This window comes from Vigna umbellata, chromosome 5 (genome assembly GCF_029865625.1).
Source record: "Vigna umbellata cultivar VRB3 chromosome 5, Vumbellata_1.0, whole genome shotgun sequence".
In the NCBI taxonomy this organism is placed as follows: Eukaryota; Viridiplantae; Streptophyta; class Magnoliopsida; order Fabales; family Fabaceae; genus Vigna; species Vigna umbellata.
The window spans coordinates 23,082,197-23,099,347 of NC_142169.1; the positions used below are offsets into that span (position 1 = coordinate 23,082,197).

General features: G+C 30.5%; 1 protein-coding gene across 1 annotated transcript; it reads left to right on the forward strand.

The window, feature by feature from the left end:
- Window positions 1-14,198: 14,198 nt before the first annotated feature.
- On the forward strand, window positions 14,199-16,854 carry LOC148197955 (zinc finger protein WIP2-like). Its single transcript, XM_088091944.1, has 2 exons — window positions 14,199-14,962; window positions 16,258-16,854. Exons 1-2 carry the CDS (start codon window positions 14,354-14,356, stop codon window positions 16,696-16,698), a joined length of 1,050 nt encoding a protein of 349 aa, XP_087948070.1. The 5' UTR covers window positions 14,199-14,353; the 3' UTR covers window positions 16,699-16,854.
- Window positions 16,855-17,151: the final 297 nt, after the last annotated feature.

A 17,151-nucleotide genomic window follows, 5' to 3' on the forward strand; every position in this document is an offset into this window, starting at 1 on the left:
CCCCCCATAAGCCACTTTTTCTTTTTTTATATCATATTCACCTACAAAACAGAATATGGAAATCATGTTTCATTTTATTCATTTTGGATGGCAGTGAAAATGTTGTACAAATATACTGAAATAAAATCCGTTGAAACATAACTATGGTTTGAATATAAAGCTTCATTATTATTATAAAGATAATCTATTACTTTATTATCAACTTGACCATACATCTATTCATTGTTGCTGACCCGTTCATCCATGAATGGACAGAAAGTATTAATGTTGTGCGGTGAAAAACCAAGAGCTTGATGTTCAGTATTGAAACAGGCCTGTGTATTCAGTTTCTTTAGTTGTATGATATGCATGTCTGATGGATAGATTTATCTTTCACCATCATGCACAGTGAATTCAATTAAACTTAGAAAGAGAAAATGATGTCACGACTTTGTACGAACAGTGACTCTCAATCATCATGCTTCCAATATTTAACTGCCGTCTCTCTTCCAAGATTAGACTCTCCAGACTGTCCATTAGTATTGAGTAGTTCTCTTCTTAACTTTATTTATTCTTTCATTTGATATATCCTATAGTTTATGTCAGACTAATCATTAATACCAGTTACAAGTCAGATGAATATGTTATACAACAACTATAAGTGATCAAGTGATTATCATTGCAAGAAAAAGCCTTTGTTTTAAAGTTTAAATACAGCATTTTATCCAAATGAAATCATTAAAGAGCCACAATATTCTATTTTACTACACTTTCCGTACTTTTCTGGTTTGTAAAAAATCCAACATCCATGTTATTTTACAAGCTAGAACTTTCTATCTGTATATTAACAAACAATCAATAAATTTTAATGGGGTATTAATAATTCTCTAATTATTTTTTGATCTACTGAATATATCTTCTTCACATGTAATTCATTGAAAATAGCACTTAATTGAGCCGAAGGTATAGCAAAGTCCTTCCAAGAGTAATAATAACTCATGGATTTTAATTCTTCACACTGTAAATGAAGGTTAGTCTTAGAAGAAAATCTGCTTTGCTTGAGTGAATTCAATTCACATTGCTCTTGGAATAACTAATGGTAGTAGTCTGTCCAGATACTAGCATTTTAGATCAGTGGAAAAGTTGAGAACCTAATGACATAGAGTGGTTTCGATTTTTTTAGTTTAAAATTTGGTGCATTGAATAGCAGACTGCATAAAGTATTTTAAAAGAAGAAAGTGTGTCTGTTTTTTAGACTAATGATAAAAAATAAAAAAGCAGGGTTTGTTAAATTTATTCCTTGGTGGTGAGTATAGGGATTGACAAGTGCAGGGTATAGATATTAGAAAGTTTTCAGAAGACATGGGCATGGATACAGAGAATGATGTTTAGTTAATTAGTGATTCTCATTTTACAATGCAAAGTCACTCGAGCAGTCTTGGAAACATAAAGGATGAAATAAGCATGGGATCTTGATCTGGTCAACACATACTCTTTTTGTGCTAATATTGTTTTATTGTGTCCCCTTTTAGCTGCACAAATTTTACCTCTATCCTTTTGTTAAATATATATTGAAAATAGTATTCAGATAATCTGCATAGTTATTATTCTTTCTGCAATGACAAAGTTATGGTTATAGTGCTTCACCCAGTATCACATGATGATGTATATTTCTTAAAAAAACTGCTGCATGTTTTCACATTTGGAAATGATTTGAAGTAAGTGAGAAGAAGTTACTGTTAAGAATGGAAAAGGTGAAGATAATACTGTGTTGCTACAGAGTTTTCTGTGAAGATTGTACAATTATACTCTTGTTCTATATGAATGAATTAATTGTAGGTGATTAAATACTCTTGTTTGGTAAGAATAAGTATATTAGGCGTACGTACAAAAAGATAGACTATGCCATGGCTTATAAATGCTCAACTGTTGCTATTACTACAGCTGCCACGTTATTAATGAGCAATTATTTTACCACACTTTGCCTCAGTCAAACTTTTTTTTTCTTTTTCACATATCTTACTTAATTATGTCATAATTTATACAATAAATTATTCTTTTTTTTTATCTTCTAAAGTTTACCTAAAAAAATAAAATGAATGAAATAGTTTTCTATCTGTTTTCCGTTTCATCTTTTTATTTTATAATAAATACATACATATATACATAAATTAAGGATTAAGAAAAAATAAATAAATGTATAATTGTGTGCTCTCTGACAATATATAACATAATATAAAAAACTATAACATAATAATTTTCACACTAAAGAAATATTAAAACTGTATAATTTTTTTATGAGATTACTCTTCATACTCTAAAGTTTCAATTAAAGAAATGATTCTAACTTTCTTTTTCTATAAGAGATTATTATTCTTCATTTTCAAGAGACTTATAATTTGATGAATAATGATCAAATTAATGTTTCATCTTCTTTAACTTTACCATCTCTCTTACTTAATGAATGTAGGATAGATCATACAAACTTGTTAGGAAATGAACAATGTTTATCTACTAGTGATTTATATAGATATAATTTCTATTATTTATCAAATAACAATAATCATAATTAATTAGTCCAGTTACTAATTTATATTTTATTACTAATTTATTTACTTATTAATTGTTTTAATTAATAAGTAATGTATTTCTCGCATGAGACATAAAATGTTACATTCTTGAGATAGGTGCTCTTTTGTTACCTTATTAATAACAATTATCTAGGATAACCCATAATCATAACCAATGTATTATTCTAACAATGATTCATAATAATTCTCTTAATTCAAAATTTACTTGGAGTCAAAACAAAACCTGAGAACTCCAAAATCTAGTGACCTACAAGTTTATGAAAAAAAAAAAAACACTATTCAAAGTAAAAGTAGTTGAGAGAACCAAAATTCTCAAAAAAAAAAATCAAAAAAAAGGAATTTGATCACAAATATAAATGGATGATAAGGAATAGATGTTATAGTATAAAATATCCATGGATATTTTTTAAGCAAGTATTCATGCGGGTAGCGAGTTAGGTAACATGTAAATTTTCTTTTTGTCAGGTCGGATTGCGATTAGACATTATCCGTGTCCGATCCGACCGATTGCTATCCCTACATCCATTTATAAGACAACTTCCATTGAATGAAAGCTTTGGCCAAGAATTATCTCTCCATTGTGAGTTCATTAAGATATTAGCATCATTTATAAAATCTTAAGTTTTCTAAATTCAGGTGGTGATTTCTTTATCTTCTATCTTCTCTATTTTTTTATTTCTATCTTTTTTTCTTATAATCAATTTTTTACCCTTGAATATCACTTGTTTAATGGAGAGATTATAAGGATTTGACGTGTTCTTGTTTTCTCATTTCTATAAAGCAATTGTTGAATCAATTCAATGTTATTTTCATGAGTTTCATTCACTTCTATTTTTTGTTTTTGTTTTTGAGTTTTATTTAATGTCCATCAAGAAAACAAGTATAATAAGTTTGGTTTCATCTTAACTTCAAATACTCTTGTTTGAATCAAATAGATAAGTCCATCCAGTGACTCACCAAGTTAAACCCTACTAAAATTTAATCACATAGATGATATGATCAATTTGTGAAAGAGATAAGAAATGAAAGGGAAGATGATTGATCATAGAAAAGGAGGGCATGCAACACCTCTATAAATAAAAGAAGGACAAAGAAAGAATAATAGAAGGGAATGAAAAGGATGGGCCTTAGGCTCAAGGTTTCACATTTTCCTCAACAAACATTTTCATCCTTGAAAATTCTCTTACCAGGAAAAAGATGAAGATATATATTTGACATATATTTTCTCGTATCTATTAGATACAATTACCAAACCTGAGATCCTAAAAGCCTTAACTCAACTAATTTTTCTACCACACAATTGCTTCACTTGAAAATTTATAATACTAGCTATCTTGGCATCAAAGATATAATCTCCTTCAATTTTAGTATGATTTCAGAATATGATCAAGGTCAAGTACATATTTCTCAACATATTGATACATAAAAGAACATTATATAAGTTGGACAAGGGAGGAGGTAGGACAACTTCATAGATCATTTGATTATTTTAAGAATTTGATAAGGTAAAAAAAAACATAGGAATCATCTTCCTTGACTTGACGATTTCATACACTAGTATATGGTGAAACTATAAAATGTTACACTATCTTTCACAAATAACTCTAACGGTCTTGGTTGTTGATATAAATTATAAAATTATATAAATTATAAAATCATGTAATCATAAAATTACATAGGATAAAAATTAAGTAAAATGGACAAAGTAACAATATATAACATTGTCTCGTTAACAATCATATAGCTTAGTTAAAGAAAAAAAATCTAATAATAAAGTCTCAATTAATTTTTTTAAATCTTTGATGATTCATCACAAAATTTAATAAATCTACAATACTTTTAAACTTAATTAAGTCTAGTTTTAAAATAAAAATTTTATATTTGTGTTTCCATTTCAAAAATGTTTATTTTAATGAAGTTTGGGTAGCGGTTGGATGCAAGGATTAAAACATGTTTTTTAAATTATAAAATTACAAATCAATTTTTTTTTTTCAAATTTAAAAACTAAAAAGTATTTAAGTATTATATTATTTTAGCATACATTTATGGACTCTTAAAGATAATCTTTTGAATTCTACCTGATACCGAATAGAAAGCAAAAATATTTTAAAATTTATCACATTAAATAATTTATCACACTTTTAATTTCAACATCTTGTGAGGCAGATGAGTTCATAGGTAACATAGCCGACCAATGTACGCATACCAATGGAAATGTTGGCCGCATATTGGAACTGCTTTGTTTGTTGTCTCTGCATTTATCCTTTCAACTTCACAACATTGTTACATGTGCTCTGGTGTCTGTCATCTCTTTACAAACACATTCCACTTTAATCTTGTGTTTGTTGGAATTAATGGGATGTGTGCATTCTCTAAATTTAATTACTCACCAACCATCTTCTTTCATTTTCTTTAAACTTCAAATTCCATTTCACTCATCTACCTGCTTCTCATATAGTAAGTGACCTTATATATATTACACATATAATATAATAAAGATCCACCATATCAATATTATTTCACATTCTATACGTTTGGTCGGTGAAAACACTTAAATACCAATGGTGGTGGTCGAAATGGTGGTATTTTCATTAAATTTGTGTGGCAATATTTTCATTATATCTAACTAAATTTGTGTGGCAATATTCTGTTCTCAAGGACAAAAACAAATGTAGCATATAGTTAACGGTGACCACAAAAGTGTTCGTATCACATTCTTCCCATTATATATGTACAATAATGATGGGTCTTTCGAAGATTTACGAGGAAGAGTATAGTATTCAATTTATTAATCTTTTACTTATGTTATATTCTCATTTATCTTAATATTGTAGGTATTTTGAGGAAAGATTAAAAAATAATAGGAAGTTTACGAGATTTTTATCTTTATACGACGTTAATTTTTTTATTTTTGTTTAACCGTAGGACTTATATTCACAGTTGTATTCTCAATAGATAAATATATATGTTGAAAGATCTCACGTCACTTAAAATAAGCAAAAGAATAGGTGTAAGTGGCTATATAATAATTCAAGTTTAAGATTTTAGTTGGCTCTAAGTGTAAGACATTTTGAGTATTTGATTTTTATTATAGTCTTGCAGTAGAGTATCGTAGGATGTAATTTAATTTTTGTTCAAAGAGTGTGAAAGTATTTGGGGTCAAAGGAAGAGAGTTGTTTATGTGTTGGTACAATTTTTCACATAGTGTTATTTGATGTTTTTCTTGATGATGTGTTTTTTCTCATGAGTGGTATCAAGAGCTTATAGTTTCATATAATATTCTTGGTATGTTCAGTGGTTGTAGTTTAGTTTGATGTTCCACATCAAAAGATGAATTCTTTGTCGTTGGAAAATTATCCTTGATGATGAAGTTACAATAACATTTGCAAGTGTGATCAAATGTGAGATAGAGAAATTTGATAAAAGGAACACTATCAACATCATGCTAGCACAATGAATTTGTGGAGGTTCGCGAGGTGCGAGTGTGGATCTGGGGAGCTTTTCATAGAAGAGCTTGCACTGATTAACGTGGTGTTCAGTGAAGGCTAACGATGGAGCTGTGGGAACTAGTGTACTTCCAGCGAGGTGTAGGAAAGTCCAATGCTACTTCGATGGTTGCAACCTTTCTGACGAGTTTCATGGAGGACTAATGTTGGTTTTAAGTGAGGATGAGTCTTTCCTAGTGGTAATTTTATGCACAAGTATTGACTAATATGGATGCAAGGTGTGTGGTATTATACACAAACATTGGTTAACATTTATGCAGAGTGTGGTAATTATTCGCAAGCATTGCTATTGATGTAGGGTGTGTGATAATTGTGCAAGGACATTGACTAATATTGATGCAAGGTGTGTGGTGATTATACATGGGTATTGAGTAGCTTTGATGCAAATGTGTAGTGAAAAGAAATTCTTGCGATAATTTAATTTCAAATAAGTATACTCCTTTATGGTGGAGTACGATTGTTGATACAACAATGGAGATGTGCTTATTTTAAACACAGTAGAGATGCTTGAGTTGATGATAATAATACATTTTGGAAAGTTTCACATCACTTAGGATAATCAAGAGAGTGAACGTTAATAACTATATAATAGACTCTAAGTTCATGATTTTAGTTATCCTAAGTCTAAGACATTTTGAGTTTGTGTTTAACTTTTTTTATATTCTTATAATAGAGTAGATGTGGTTGAATTCTTGCTATCGAGCATTTGAGAAGGAATAGTTGTTTATATATTGTAAATTTTTTGCATAATATTAGGTGTCATTAGACAATAACTATGTTTTTTCTCCAAATTTAGAATTTTCATGTTATATTTGACGTAGTTATTCTTGATGATAATTTTTTTCCATCAAATATAAGATAATAATTCTATTTTGATAAGGTAGGGTCCTGTAATACAATTTTTTTTTAACAGCAAGGAATCCTTGTCTATGTTTTGAGCATATGGTCAACCTTTTGAATATGGAATCCTTAAAATAGATTTTGGTGTTTTGAGGGATTAGTGATTTGATTATGGATCCAAAAATATCTTTCACTAGTGCAAAAAGGACTTTAGACGTCTGTTATTTTGGCCATAGAATGCCGCCTAAAGACACGAGAATAACTGCACCAAAACCCAATGAAAACGCATTTTAATCGGTTCAAATGAAAGACAATGCATCAAAGAGTGATGTAATCGGAGTAAAATTAATTTAAAACGGTGCAAAAGTGAGAAAACGAACTTGAAAAGCGTAACCCGTAGAGAGAAAACGCGACGAAGATGATGAACAATGAGCGCGCGTAACGGCTGTCTCGCGTTCACGGCGTTTTAATGTCAAAATTTAGACGTCGGTTCCCCAATTAACAGACGTCTAAAGTGCATCAGAAGTCGGAGTGGCGGGATCAGACGTCTAAATGAAGTCAAAAATTGACTTTTAAAATTTCTGGATATAGGGTTTAGACGTCGGTTCCCCCAATTAACAGACGTCTAAAGTGCTTCAGAAGTCGGAGTAGCGGGATCAGACGTCTAAATGGAGTCAAAAAGTGACTTTTTAAATTTCTGGATTTAGGATTTAGACGTCAGTTCCCCAATTAACAGACGTCTAAAGTACTTCAGGAGTCGGTTTCCTCCATAACAGACGTCTAAATAGAATAAAAAATTATTTTTTTTTTAACTTTTTCGTTTAGTTTTGACGTCTATTCGGGGGAGCCGACGTATATGGGTATTTAGACGTCGGACCCTTCCATAACCGACGTCTAAATAGTTGTTTTATTTACAAAAAATGCCACCGGTCATTTTTTACGTTTGATATTCGAGGGTTAGACGTCTAAAAGGTGACGTTAAAGGTCTATTTTGTACTAGTGTTTGGATACCAAAAGAAAAGGGACAAGTGAAAAGAAAAGCCTTTCATGTGTCTATTTTTATGATTTGGTTCCAAAATTTAACTAACTCTTGCTTTTAAATCTCCAACGACTGCATTTAGGAGTGGGCCAATAGCTGCAATTAACATGCATAATTGAAAGGGATGAAGAAACTGTTTGCCACTAACAAATTGCATCACTGGGAAAAGGAAAGCTTAAGGGTCAGAATATAACAATTCTCACTATTACTATCTCTCAATTCTTAAATGCATAATCAGAGACAAAAACACACACAAAGAGAATAACTAATCTGTAATTTCTTTTGTTTGTGTTTTTTCTGCTGCATCCAGGTTTATTGTTACCTATAAATAACACTTTTTTTTTCAATGAGATCTAATGCACTATAATTAAGGTTGATTTTTCAGTTTAAACATATAGTTATATTTTCACGAATTCTGCAGGTTTTTTCAGTTAATTTCATTCTGTTTCAGAAAGAAACTAACATACTTTAATACAACATCATGATATATACATGAATTGATTATTGACAGAATATAAAGGATGGGATAAATTTAAGAAGGTGGCAGTGAAGAAGGAAAATCGAGTTAATTGAAGTATAGAAGCATTTATATTTGTTCAATCGTGTGGAGATTAGGTAAACAACCTTGTCAATTTTCTATGGTTAGAACTATCTTGTCATTACTCATTACTATAATTATTAAGCTATAGCTATTGTGTCCCACTTGTTTCATCCTTTTAAATCAAACAACCTGTTTCAAGCAGTGAAATTGATTATGAAACTAGCCACGAAGAGGATAAGGTAATATAAAAATAATTTTAGATGTTTTTCACTGTCTAATATACTATAATAAAATATCAAATTAGCTTCTGAACAATGCGTATGACAAAGTGCGATATTATTAGAGTCGATTAATGCAATGTGAATAGTTAAATTTTGTTTTCAAAGATTAAAAGGTTTAAAATTATTTTATATTATGTACGTGTATGTCATTAATGCTTATGCTCAATATAAGAATAAGCTCCATTAAGTCAACTTTGAATTCACACTAACTTTTTAATAAATAAAAATCCTTATAATGTATCGGATTAACGTCGGCTAATAAACTTAATCAATTTTAAATTGAAAGTATCTATTTTAAATTCTTTTAATAAATAAAATTATTTGTGATATTAGAATCGATTTGTTGATAATAGACGTAATTATTAAAAATAAATAAAATTATTCTTAGTCTACTATATATGTTAAAATTAAATATTTTTAGTATTTATATTTATTTAAATTAATTGACACTAATTTTCTTATAAGCTAATGTTGATTAGGTTGATATTAACATAATACATTTTTAATATCTACATTAGTGAAAAAAGAGCATAGCATGATAATGAATAATAATGATTTTTTGCATCAAAATGCAGTGTCATACTTGTAAATATCGTAACTTTTTTTGTAACTAGTCATCCATTAGACATTATAAGGGTAAATGATGACAATCTTTCTCTCATTCATCATTGAAAATGTTCAAAATGATGATGATTAAGTGACTTAATCTTTGTTGTAAAACTTATAAGTGTTAAAATAGTTTCACATTTTAACTTCTCCCTGCAAACAATTCTTCTCCCATTGTTGTCGAAGCATACAAATCCACCACTGTTTATCATTACTTGTCATTATTTAAGATTGTTTTTGGAGCACTTGGCCGCGGTTGAACTTCACATTGACATTGGTCACTCCATTTGTTGTGCTCCTCATTGCCACAACCAAATGTGGTTTCCCTTTTTGTCCCACCAAGTCACCGTCACCTTCTTCGAACCTCTAAGGCACTGTCGTTCTCTTTTTCTTCACTATCGTCGCTGCATGCGTCTTCAACTCTACCTTTTAGCATTTAGAGGCATTTTGCCTTTCTTCCGCCATCTTTCTTTAATCTTTTGGGCTACCACGAGTTTCCTTGTCTTATGCTGGGTTTGGGGTCGCATTTTGCGAGTGCTGGTAGGTCTCCTCTTATGTTCTTCGCAGTGGGTAATTTTTTTGGTGGGTTTACTGCGAGTCTTCACCATTCTAGGATAGATATTACATTTTTCTATATTTTATAAATTAAAATTTTTGAATATGTATAATTAAACGTGTTAGTGTTGATATTGAGTTATGATAAAATGTGTGAAATTGTGTTTGGATGAATTTAAATTGTATTTTATTTTGTTGATGTATATTATGTTTAGAGAAACTTTGTTGGTACTACATGTGATATATATTATTCAAACATGTAAGTATTGAGTTTGGAGTGTCTGACCCCCAACAAATATTATTTATTTATTTTTTATCTGTTACACTATTTCATTGAGCATTTGTTGGCATGGATAAAAACTAATTTCGATCAAGTATCTATAGAATATAGATATGAATTGAAGTTGAATTAATTTATCACATATAAATGATGATTACGAGAGAGGGGTTGAAGAGTTTATAAGGTGTGCTCAATGCAATGCCGGTAGTGTAGAAAACATAGTAATGATGAAATGTTCTTGTGTGAGTTGTTTGAATGAGAGAAGATTGAATTAATGTTGTCGAAACTAGAGAAAATCTTTTCTGGGATGAATTTTTGAAAAATTATACTCACGAATGTGGCATATGGTGAATTGTTAGACATGTCGAATGTGTTTGAAACACATGAATATGTTGTTTGGACAATGAACGATAGATTAGAAGACATGATTCATGATGTTGGAGTATAGTCCTTTGCTGAAGCAGTGCATGAAAATATGTCTATTGATGTAGAGACTTCGTTATATCTTAGTGCAACTAACTTTAGGCGATTATCAACAATGTTAAGGTTGATAATTTTAAAGGCATTGAATGAATGGAGTAATAAATCCTTAACTCTTGGTTTCTCAATGATTCTTCTAGTAGGTGTCTCAACTCTTCATTCTCACTCCTCAACTCCTTTTATTGCTGTTGTAAAGCCTCCACCCTTTCCTTAATATCCCCATTATGTCTCCTTAAGTCCTCGATCATAGCCCTCAATTATGTTAGCGTGTTGGATGTTTCTTCTATCATTTTCCTATCCTCTTCCTCACTTAGTGTTTCTCCCTCGTATTATATGACGCATGATAGATTTACATGTCCTATGATGGGAGTCAAAATGTTCTAAGTGAAAATCCTTAGATGCAACAGCTAGAACATTAAAATTGTTCTTCCTATTCTCGATCACCATTATAAAGCAGACCTTCTGACCCCTTAGCTTCTCACATGTTCTTTTTTCATTCAAGCCCTTTTTAAGATATTCTCCCACTTTATTACCTCTATTAATCTCGCAGTTATATTTAATAACAAACAATTACAAATTATCCTAACCTTCAATACCATTAGATTCATTTCCCCAATCAATGCATGTCTTCAACGTTGGGCCTAATGGTCTACTTAGGATTGATCTTAGAAACCCAATCAAGATTGTGCCTAACAACACACTTTTCTACATAAATATCATTATACATCTCCTTCATTCATACTCATGTCCTTTACCCACGTCCATCTCCTTCATTCATTCTTATCTCCTTCGTTTACACACATCTTACACCCATCTTCTTCATCTAGACTCATCTCCTTCATTCACACCTATCTCCTTTATAACACCCATTTCCTTTATCAATATATCTTCTTCCATTACAATTTTTTTTTTCTATTCTTTTTGTTTTATTCCTTTTAGTGATGAATTGTATGAGAAATTTTTTTCTTTAAAATTACTATCATTAGAGTTTGTCACACCAACAGAAACTAAGGTAATATTAAAGTAAATTAAATAACTTTTTTATTTCTCGTAGGTATCATTTACATTTTCTTTTAAACAATATCATAAAAGCTCTAAGAACCTTTAAAAAAATGTGATATTTTTTTTTATAGATTTTGATATAAGACACTTAGATGACATTGTTGAACTTTTTAGTTGCTTTTACATACTTCAAATATTTGTTACTTTCTGGCGATTTCTTTTTAAATTTTTTGTGATCTATACTACACTTAGGTTTCGTGTTTTATACATTAAGTTTCTCCATTCTAATTTATATCTTTTAATAGGTTTTCAAGTGTGTTAGTTCATATTTTAAGTGATTAAATATTTCGGATGCAAAAATGCGGTTGTAAAAAAATATTATCAAGATAATGGAACTAATCACTCTCATTATAAAGAAATTTAGTGTATTCTTTTAAACAATTAACACTGTAACATACATATATACATATATATATATATATATATATATATATATATATACATATATATATATACATATACATATATACATATATATATATACATATATATATACATATATATATATATATATATAGTTAGGTGGTGAACTTTACGTATAATAATTTTATTAGTTTTATGCCATAAATTATTATATATAATAGATTTATTAGTTTTATTATATACTTTTCATTTTATTAGTTTAATTATACTAACAATATTTTATAATTACCTTTTTAATTCTTTAATTAAAAATACCATATATAAAATAATATCATACTCGTTCACATTACTATAAATATATATACGGATTAATAATATAATTTTTATTTTCATAAATCGTTAAAAGTAAAATTTGATATGTAATTATCTTGTTATCCTTAGTATTTAATTATTATATTCAATTTTACTTTTTATTAGTAAAAGGTTTTTATCGAAACATTTAATTTAGTAAAAATAACAATGTGATTCTTCGGTTTATTTAAGTTAAATTGGCATTATTAATCTCATAAATTAGTAATACATATTGGTTATGAATTTTCATTTTATATAAATTAAAATAGTTAATACTTACTATGTGTTAATGATGTTATAGCTTATCAGATGAAAAAAATTACATTGTTACATTTTAAAAATTAATAGAATTAATTAAATATCCTATTAAGGGAGAGATTAGATTGATTAAAAATATAAATAGTATAAAAGATTTTTAAACCGATATTTTACTCAGTTTGTAATAAATTTAAGATTGTATATAAATTATGTGAATCACTTCCACTTAAACAAATTGTAGTCACATTAGTTTAAGTTACTTAGTTTGTCATTTGTACTACGATAAAGCCCATATATATTTAGACTAATGACGAACTTATGAATCGTGAACATGTTCCAAAACTTTTTTATTTGACAATATATATATATATATATATAATATATATATATATATATATATATATATATATAAAATTTAATTTGATGTTATGATCCAATAGTGTATATTTATTTACTTAAACCATCGAACATTTATATTATTGTAAAAATTACATGCAACATGACAAGAAACATTTACAAGTAAATTAATGATATAATAACTTTAAAGCAATAAAAATAAATTTAGAGGGACTTTGCTTAATAAAATTAAAATTAGTAAATAAAATAATTATATATAAAGCACTAAAAAATATTAAATTTATTTTTATTTAATTAATTTTAAAAATTTAATGAATATGTCACAGTATTATAATTATTAATAAATACTTATACGGTCACGCGTGATGATGATAAAACTTAAAATTAAAAAGGAATCAAAATCCAGGATGGTGCTTAGTTGGTGATGCGAAATCAACAAAATAGACAGAATATAATAGTTTTAAGAAATTTAAATTTGTACTAGAAAAAAAAGTTTGTTGATTAAATTTGGTCTGAAATGCAAGTGTTTTAGCGTCCACCATCGTTTTTTGTCTTTTTCCCTCTCCATCATTACTTATTAATTAACCATACCTAAACTATTTAATCTTTCAAAATTATGTGGACATAAAAAAAATATTATTGAAAAAAAATCAGTTGAAAGTTTGAAATACTCTTTTAACTATTTGATAAGATATTTTTGAAAAAAGGAACAATTTCGTATAATTTTACAGCAAATATAAAAAAGCTAATTTTTAACCTACTAAAAAGCACTTCATTGATTAAGTGATTCGAAATGGAATCGCTTACGTGACAGTCTGGTGAGTGAAATGGCTGACTTTTACCACTGAAAAAAATGAATCCAATATGTATAGTATTCGTATGGAGACTGTAACCGTAAACTGACGCTAACGGCGTTCTACATAAAAATATACGTATTTTTTTTTTTTTTTGGAAATGTCATTAGATTCCTACATGCATACTTTTAACTGATTAAACCTTTTTTATCAAGTTGAAAGACTAATTAAAGTGACAGTGTTCTTTTTTTTTGAGAAGTTTATTTATTTTCTTCTTCCACTTACCTTCTTTCCCATGTTTGATACCGCAATGCAATCTCTTTCGGTCTCTCTTTCTCTCTCCACCGTTCACTTCCTTCAGCCATCTTGTACTCTCTCTATCTCTCTATAAAAGCAAAGACAACTAGCCATAAACTGTTCCCACTCTCTCCTCAAACCCACACACAATCACAAACTTACCTTTTTCACCCATGGCTGATCCCTACTCCAATTTTTTCTCATCCTCTTCCTTCTTCCGTTTCAATCACCATTTCCCATCTTCAAACCCTTCTCCTCACGCTCCCTATGTCCACCACAACTTCATCAACCACTCCAAAACAACCGACACCACTTTTTTCCACTACCACCACCACCACAACCATACTTCTTCCACAACTGCAACTTTTTCTTCCTTTCCACCTTCCCCTCCTTTGAGAGAAGAACTACCCCTTCTGAGACTCAGTCCGGCCAAGCAAGAGGAGGAGGAGGAGGACCTGTCTTGCACTGGACCCATGGATGTGGAGGAGAGGATGCACATCCACCCCAAAGAGGAAGAAGATGACGAAGATGGCACTGTCACTGTTGCACTCCACATAGGGTTGCCAAGCCCTAGTGCTGCTGAGATGGCTTCCGTCCTCTCTTCTTCCTCGGAGACCACTGACAAAGATCATGGAGATGGTGCTGCTGAGGATTCTTCTGCTGGCTTCAGACTCAACAAGGGCCAGTACTGGATCCCTACTCCTTCTCAGATTCTCATTGGTCCTACTCAGTTTTCTTGCCCTGTTTGCTGCAAAACTTTCAACAGATACAACAACATGCAGGTATATGTCACACATATCAATGACTGCCACACAAGGTTTTTAAATTGCAGAACTGCTTGCAACTTCTCATTTTTTTTATATTGTAACAAATAACAGTGGATGCAACCGTACTTGTGGTCACCGACACCCCAAAACTCTTGATGTTGCTGCAGAAAATTGTGGTTCCAGACTTATTTTAGAAGCTATACACACCTCCATCACCCTTTCGAATTCTTTCTTCGTGTCCTTTTTCTACTACTTTTTTTTATAAGGTTTTCTTGCTCTACTTCCTTTCTAATTCAAGGTCCCAAAAGAAAAAAATTAAAATAAAAAGATTTTTTTCCTTTCCTTTGCTTCTGCTTCTCCTTTCTGTCTATAACTTTCTTCCCTGATTTGAACCTCTAACGGTTCCTTGATGCTTCGATGGAAAGAGGAAAAGCTTGGGTTGCAATCTATGCTGCTTGTCTTCTGCTTTTCCTTTCCTTTCCTTTCTTTATTTTTTCTATTTATAAATTATTTTCATCCTTTTTTCCAGGTCTATATACCTCGATTTCGCTTCTAGTCGTGATTTTATTTGATCTTTTTAACGAGTTTAATTTGGGGTTGTTTTTTGCATGGTGAGCGGGTTTGATATATAAAATTTGGTTAAATAATGAACGAGTGGTTTCTGATCCAGACTGAGACTGGGATCAGTACCTTACCACCTTTCCTTTTCGTTGATTAAACAACTCAAGCTATGTTCCTTATGCCTTATGCCTTCAGTACATTGAAGTCTGTGCTCTTTATATATTTTGGTAGAACTGAAAATCTTGCAGAGTTTCTTCCAGATCGCTCAGATAATTACACCAATTTCGTTTCTCTTTTGTGGTCCTTTGCTTCTGAATGCCCCATACATGGGACATAGCTAGCCTACATCTACTCCTCTCTTTACCTTTTTCGTTTGTCCTCCTTCTTTTACCATTGCAAACAAAACTATGAAAGAACCAGTACTCATCTAAATTTTATTAAATTTGCTCTTTACGAATATAGCCCTTTTGTTCTTTTGAAGCGACCACTATCAAAGCATACATATATAACACCTCCCGCATTCTTCTTGATTCCCAGATGTATATTCCTTTATTTTGGAAAGGAAGCTGTACTCCAAATCATATCTTAGCACCTTTCTGGTTGTTATATCTTAATATTATGCTCTACAAATTCACTGTGAAAAAAATCTTGAAATTAACTAACTTAACGAAACTGATTTCTTCTTGTTTCAACTTAATTTGTTTTCTTTATTGTAACATTTTTGTGTGCTTTGACTGAGGGGTGTTCAGATGCATATGTGGGGGCATGGATCACAGTACAGAAAAGGACCTGAATCTCTGAGGGGTACCCAACCAACGGGCATGCTGAGGCTTCCTTGCTATTGTTGTGCTCCGGGGTGCAGAAACAACATTGATCACCCGAGATCAAAGCCTCTCAAAGACTTTAGAACACTTCAAACGCATTACAAAAGGAAGCATGGGATTAAACCTTTCATGTGCAGGAAATGCGGTAAGGCTTTTGCGGTGAGGGGCGATTGGAGAACTCATGAGAAGAACTGTGGCAAGCTCTGGTACTGCATCTGCGGCTCCGATTTCAAGCACAAGAGATCTCTTAAAGACCATATTAAAGCTTTTGGAAGTGGCCATGCAGCTTATGGAATCGATGGTTTCGAAGAAGAAGATGAGCCAGCATCTGAAGTAGAACAAGATAACGATGATTCCACACAGTGATTAACGAGACTGCTGGGTTTATGTATGTGAATTATCCTAGTTATTTTGTCCAACGATTGGGGAATATATATATATATATAAAGCGTTGGCTTCCTATTCAGCACTATATATATATAAGCACCAAGTTTAATGGAAAGTTAATTTCTTCTTCTTTTCCTTTCTTCTGTTGGTAATATTAGCTAGGACTAGAGACTGGATACAAAACACAAAGCTGGCAAAGCTATATATATATCCAACTTTGAATTTGTTCTCGTGTATAAGACATCGTTCCCTTCTCTTACTATGAGATGCTTAGAATTATTCTTATTTGATTTCTATCTTCAGCAAAAGCATAGCTTAAGCTCATTGATTATTGATTATTGATTAATGATAAAGTAATGTCTCAAGTTCTATTTAAATTAATTCACTGCATGTTTTTCTTTATTAGTGTGGGTTCATTTTGCGGAGCTATCA